We start from the raw sequence: 6,563 nt of genomic DNA on the forward strand, positions 1-6,563 counted from the left end.
ATGTGGCTCACCTAGTTTTTATTATAGAAGTATGTTGAGAGGTGCCCGGTGGGTTAGCTCCGGGTGCCCGTCATGGCCCTCCGGTTGGGCCGTTACATGTCTAGACTCATGAATTCGATAACCAACAAGGTCAGATTTTGGAGCTAGCAAATGATTAAGAGAACATGGATTGTATTTCAAATCATCAGCCTTTAAAAGAGAAAAAATACACTAGCTTTTCAAACAGAGAAATCATTTGAGTTAAGAACAAGATTTCTTACAGTTCAGATGCTTTGATGGTGAAGCAGTAAATAATCTAACCTCTGCTGCAACTTTAAACACAAATGCTATCTTTAAACCAAATTAATTTCAATTTCAATTTGAATATTACAACAACAGCATTCAAATAAAGTTAACATTCTAAACCCTAAAACAAACATTGAACAATCAATAAAGTTAAAAAATCTACTAATTAAACTACAACTATACAAAGTAATGCAACTAATAATGATAAAATGAGATTGAAAACCAAAAACCAAAAAAAAAAAAAAAAAAAAAAAAAAAAAAAAAAAGACTAACCTAGCTCACTGTTCGGTCGGCAGCGGTTGGTGGCTGCTCCGGTGGTAGTGGTGGATGGCGTCGCCTACTTGGAGTACAACGGTGGTAGTGGGTGGCCGGAGATACGGTGTCTTGCCCCATTTCTGATAAAGCTGCACCGATTGATAAAGTTTAATTTGTGTATTTTTGGAGTTGTTGGAGCTTTATTTTAGGACTTAGAAGCACGTAGAAGAAAGGGAATTAGGTGAAGAAGAGGAAAGTATAGTCAAATGGAAAGTTGGGGGAGATGAGTTTAGAGAGGGTAAAGATTTTTTTGAAAGAGAAGAGAGAGTTTTGGGGGGAGATGAAATATTCTCATCGGGTTGTGGGTGTATTTTTTACTGAAATTTTTCGACCGCATGTGGTCGAAAAAATTAAGTCAGATTTGACCGAATGTGACTTAATTATTTCGACCTCATGCGGTCAAAATTTGATTTTTTTTTTTAATTTTTTAATTAATTGTTTTATATTTATATAACTTACTTTTGTGTAAAATTATTTTTTTCATTTATTATTTGTACGAAAAATAATTTCGACCTCATGCAGTTGAAATTATATTTTCTCGTTAAAAAAAGACCTTGTGTGGTCGAAATCCTAAAGAAAATAAAAAAAAAATTGGAAATTTCGACCACATGAGGTCAATTTTTTTTTGACCAAAAGTGAGGTCGAAATTTTCAGGTCGAAAATACCTGTTTTTTAGTAGTATTAAGTCTCGATGGTAGGATGAATGAGCGCCACTTGGCTATTCATATTTTTTTGATGGTTTGAATGTAATTCTTTTTTTTTTCGCTCTATGGCTTTTCACAAATAATTACAAAACATATTAAAATGATAGTATTAAAGTGTAAAAAATTCTTGTAAATTTGGAGAGATATCGCTGACATCTTATTCAGAGGTACTTGCATGGCTTGTGGAGTAGAGTGAACCTATGTTGCATGTTTTATGCTCAACTTCTTTGGATTCGCATTCGTGATACAGAGAACATGTCTCGTTTCTCTGCCTTGATATCCATGGTTGTCTTACTGATAATTTAATGTCTAAATATAAGGGATTTACAAATGATGATGATTAAAGAATTTTTTAGGCACACCTGCTGAAAAAATTTGAGTTTGGCATAATAACAGGGGTGGCTCAACGAAATCCGAAGCCTAAAGCCAAACCTCTATAAGAGGCCTTAAATTTACCTAATAAAATTTTATATATATATATATATTGTGAAGATGGTGTACAAACCATCTTGTACCTATTTTGATTATCCACTCAGTTACATGCTAGCTTCCACTATTAGAAATATTTAGTAGCTCTATTCACTAAAATTTAAATAAATATTTGTATAAGAAACAAATATAGATGTTTACAATAATATTTTTATAACTTCTCATAATCTAATAATTTCAATTTTGTATCACTGAGTAGTTGTCAAATAATTTCATACATTTAAAACAATTCAAGTCTATTTTGAAGTAAAAAAAAAAAAAAGGTTTAATCCACTATTAATAACAAATAATCAATTCTATAAGAGACTTCATCTTCTTAAAATTTTCAAAGTCGTCATGAGTTTGTTCACTCTTATATATTGCATAATGTTTATTACTCTCTAATTTATGTGAATGTGTTTGACTGGACACGAAGTATAGGAGAAAAACAAAGATTTTTTTAAAAAAAATTGGTGTCAAACGCGCCATAGAAATTTTTTGGCTATAACATCTCATAAAGGGTAGAACGAAAATTATAAAATTAGATTTTTATCAAATATGAAAAGATGTCATTCTTTTTGCTAACTAAAAAGGAAAGAATGTCACATAAATGGGGACGGAAAGAGTATAAAATTGAAATTATTTATTTCAATAACTTGTATCATATTTTAAGAAAAGAAGTATAAAATATAATCTCTTTTATTCATAATTTTTATAATATATAATGAATATATAAAATAAAAAAATTTGGGGCCTTCTTTTTGGGGCAACCTAAAGCAATTGTTTTAGTTGCTTCCCCCTCCAGCCGGCCCTGCATAATAATGCCCTTTTATTTAAAATGAGTATCTTTCAGTTGACAAAATGGTAACAACCCTTGTTAGCATGGTTGGAGTTTGTGTTATTTAATTTCTAACTTTCATTGAAGAATATTAGGAAAGTGTCTAACAACAAGCATGTTGTCTCGTTCGGTTGGCCACCTCTTAGAGTTGGGTGAGTGCTTTTGAACACAAATGAGATTATTCAACGGAATATTTCGACGGGGACTGCACGAGATGGGTAGCTTGGAGGTTTTTTTAGTCAAGATTAAAAATTATACATCACTTAGAGCAGAGCTATGGGAAGTTCTCACTATCCTTCAGAAAGCCTAGAATAGGGGTGACACAGAGTTGCCTTGCAAATTGATAATGCTAGTGTAGTTCATGTGCGCTGCAGTCTGAATAATCATGTCTCATCGGAATGGTGATATTGTCAACCACACGTCACCTCTTGGCTATGTAGGAACTGAGTGGTCTATTGTCCGTATTTACATGGAAGCTAATTTGGTAGTTGATGGTTTAGTCAATTTGTCTATTAATCAAGAGTTTTACTTTGAATTGATGAATGGTATTTCACATATGCCTTTAAGCATTTCGTCGCGTGCTGCATGAAATGTTGTTGGATTCTCATTCCCTCACTTAATTCGGACTAGTTTGTTGTTTGTTTAGTTCTCTTTAAAAGCAAGCAAAAAGATCTCACTGACGTAGGACCTTAGGAAATTTGACATGTTTCCTTTTTTCTAGTTCATTTTTCAAATAAAATCCATTTAACTCCTCTCGCAACACTAATGATGGCATATTGAAAATATTAACAGCCCTGTTTGGATGGGTTTATGCCTTTGGCTTAAAAACCATACAACAAACAAGAAATTACCCAGTGTAGCCCTTACCTCTACCTTTATAGGGGTAGAGAGGTTGTTTCCGATATACCCTCAGCTTTTGGCTTATAAATCATGCGTTAGGAATTCTAACTTATGATTTTTTTTTTTTTACTATTTTAGCTTAAAAATGCTTAAAACACTTTTTTTTATCTCATCCAAACACTATAAAAGTGTTTAAAGCTATTTTAGCTTAAAAGCACTTAAAATAAGCCGATCCAAACATGCTATAATTCTATGCTACAACTCAAGAGTTCCTAGTGGTTATAATAAATCTGTTACATCAAATTAACTTTAGCATTTCAGATTGGATATCGTAGTCCCATAAACGCAGTAGGGTTTCAATAATATCATCATCAGTTGGAGAAGAAGATCCATAAAGCAATTCCTTCAGTCTGCTACACACCGTCGTAGCTCTACTTTCCATTGTTGAATTCTCGATAATCTACACAGAAATTTAAAATGTGTTAAAATTATGAGCTTATGCTTCACTAAATAAGTTTGAACTACTAGTCCTTTTCTGAATATGAAGTACTTCATTTCAAATTTTTAGGCTGTTAGCACTAATTAATTTCTTTGATTTTGGACAGTATAAAATATTGTGAAGAGCACATAAGAAAGCAATTGTTATATGTATGAGGCTTGATTAAATCTATTTTGAGTTTGTAAGGCATAAATAAGAAAACCGTTCAAAAAGGACGTCGTCTCATCCAAGAACTTCTACATATTAGTGAATTTTAACACATGATAGCATGTGAGTTACTATTTTTACCAGTTTACTAAGGATTTAAGTAGTATACACTAATAGTGTAAAGACTGAATCTTAACGTTTCATTGCAGGTCATGTGATAGCAATTAAGTTGCCAATTTTACCAACTGCCAATATCGTCTAATAAATGATTTGACTATATTTTATAAAGCCAGTGCATAGAACTTAAATTTAGTTACCAATAATTAGTCTGTAATACCTTATGCTTTGAGATTTACTTGGAATTACCTTATAAGAAGATCTGATTTTGTAAATATTTTCTACACTATAAGTAAATAAAACTTAAATTCCAGATTAAAATTGGTGGTACTATTTTTATATTGTCAATGTGTATAATCACTTGAACCTTTTAGGAAACATATACTGACCTTATTTTCATGGAGAATCTGCATCGTGGAGTTCCCTTCGAGTGAAAAATTGGCATTAACTACTTTAAAACCTTCCTCATGGAGTAATCGAATAATGTTATAAAACATAGTTAAATTATCAAGGCCAGTCATCAAAATTACGTCCATTGTTGGGCTCATTTCATGGACTTCAATCTGAGGAGATAATTTTGTTGTTGGATTAGGATCATGAATTGCCATGCATAAATTGGGCCTCTTTTTACTCGTCCTTAATTTTTCCAATTGCATTTTGTTCTTCTCCAATTTGATTTCTAAGCTTTTTATGTACGTTACTGCTGCATCCACTTGATCTGGCAATGCCATTGCTTCCTGCAACTTTTGATATAAGTATATGAGAAGGCTCATCAATTAGCACTTCTAATAGTAGCTTGATTGCATAAGCAATTTATCAACTATTAGAAGGGGAAAAAGAAAGAATTAGCTTGCATGAGTATCATCAGTAATTCTCTAGTGATATATAGTACGTATACATCAATTTTAACTTATGTAACATAGTTTAAATTGGCCCGGAGTAGAAAGAAATGATAACCTTTAAAACTTATGGTCTAAAACATGGCATAGCATTTATGTGACTAGCTATAAATTTTTTGAGACTTGTGTCCTTAACCATGACAAAATATTTGTGTTGTCATAAAAGTTTCTCATTAAGGATATGTAAAATTAATGGGAAGAGTAAAGTTAATTATCTTCAAATTTAGAAGTGTGAGTGTGTGTGTGTGTGTGTTTTTTTTTTTTTGGAACAAATTAAAAGAAAAATGTATCATATAAACAAAAACGAATGAGGAGGAGCATCGATTAGCAAAACCCGATCACTTAAAAAAATTATTGAAGATGTATCACTAAAATTATGTTGTATGTGTGATGAGTACACCAAGTTTATTCTGTTTATATCTGTATTTATTTTTCTTCTTTTGGGTCTTAGTTCTTTGACCGCTAGCTATATGTTGTAAGCTTTAGAACAAGAAGTGAGTTTTCCGAAAGACAAAACATAAAGGAGGTATAGAACATTGGAAGTCCTATTTAGAAAAAGAAGATGATTTCAAACCCCTTAATTGCCTAGTTAGGATTTGAATGTGTTCAAACCTTTATGTTCTTAACACTGAGCGATTGTACTTTTGTTGTGTTATGAGTTCAAAACCACTCTATAATACTATTTGTTACATTCTTGTGATAATTCACATATGTATTTACGGTATATGTAAAAATACTGGATTATGTTGAATCTATTGAGACTAAAATGCATTCTCCTTTGATTTCTTCGCGCAAATTCAGATTAATCGGCCAATAGGTTCCGAATACGTACCAGGTGTCTAAAGAAAGAAAAAACTAAAAAAATAAAATTCAGACCACAATATATTTCGAAATTAAAGAACAAACCTGAAAGGCATGAGGTGGAAGCAGAGAATAGAGCTGGTTAAAGAGTGTCTTCAAATGGTTCCTTCTATTCTTCTCCACATACTTCCTTTCTAATTTTGGAGCTGAACCCTTGCCAGTATACATTTTCTTGATGACTTATGTCTAGTAGTACTGTTTAAGGAAACTTAGCTTTAAATATTTCTTGTTATGTTTTCTTCTATTTCAGGAAAAATTGGAGAGCTGTGGATATATATTTAGACTATATATACTACTTCAGTTTACAAGGAAGGGCTCCACACGAGAAGATTATATAATAATGATAATGACTCATGAACTACTTATAAAATTGGGGTCAACATGGCCACAAAATGACAAAAGAAAAAAAGATACGATAACGTAATAAATGAAAACGTCATTTGGTTGCCTCATCTCTCCTTCTTCCCACTTTCTTTAATTTTCCTTATTTTCCCCAAATTAATCTCCTCTCTTTCTTCAATTGACGCCAAAGTGGAATTATTAGTTCAATCCGTTTCTATACCAAAAATAATATTTCCTCCGTCTCAATT

General features: G+C 32.0%; 1 protein-coding gene across 2 annotated transcripts; it reads right to left on the reverse strand.

Annotated features, from left to right (window-relative positions):
• Positions 1 to 3,596: 3,596 nt before the first annotated feature.
• On the reverse strand, positions 3,597 to 6,236 carry LOC132029326 (transcription factor bHLH162-like). Of its 2 annotated transcripts, none has more exons than XM_059418627.1 (3): positions 6,019 to 6,236; positions 4,603 to 4,950; positions 3,597 to 3,910 (listed from the first exon to the last, which is right to left on the reverse strand). In XM_059418627.1, the coding sequence occupies exons 1-3, from the start codon at positions 6,139 to 6,141 to the stop codon at positions 3,749 to 3,751; spliced, it is 633 nt and encodes a 210-aa protein (XP_059274610.1). In that variant the 5' UTR covers positions 6,142 to 6,236; the 3' UTR covers positions 3,597 to 3,748. The 2 variants fall into 2 exon arrangements, with proteins under 2 accessions (XP_059274610.1, XP_059274609.1); XM_059418626.1 differs by having other exon boundaries at positions 4,603 to 4,956.
• Between the last annotated feature and the right edge of the window lie 327 nt (positions 6,237 to 6,563).

Source organism: Lycium ferocissimum, chromosome 9 (assembly GCF_029784015.1).
Source record: "Lycium ferocissimum isolate CSIRO_LF1 chromosome 9, AGI_CSIRO_Lferr_CH_V1, whole genome shotgun sequence".
Classification (NCBI taxonomy): domain Eukaryota; kingdom Viridiplantae; phylum Streptophyta; class Magnoliopsida; order Solanales; family Solanaceae; genus Lycium; species Lycium ferocissimum.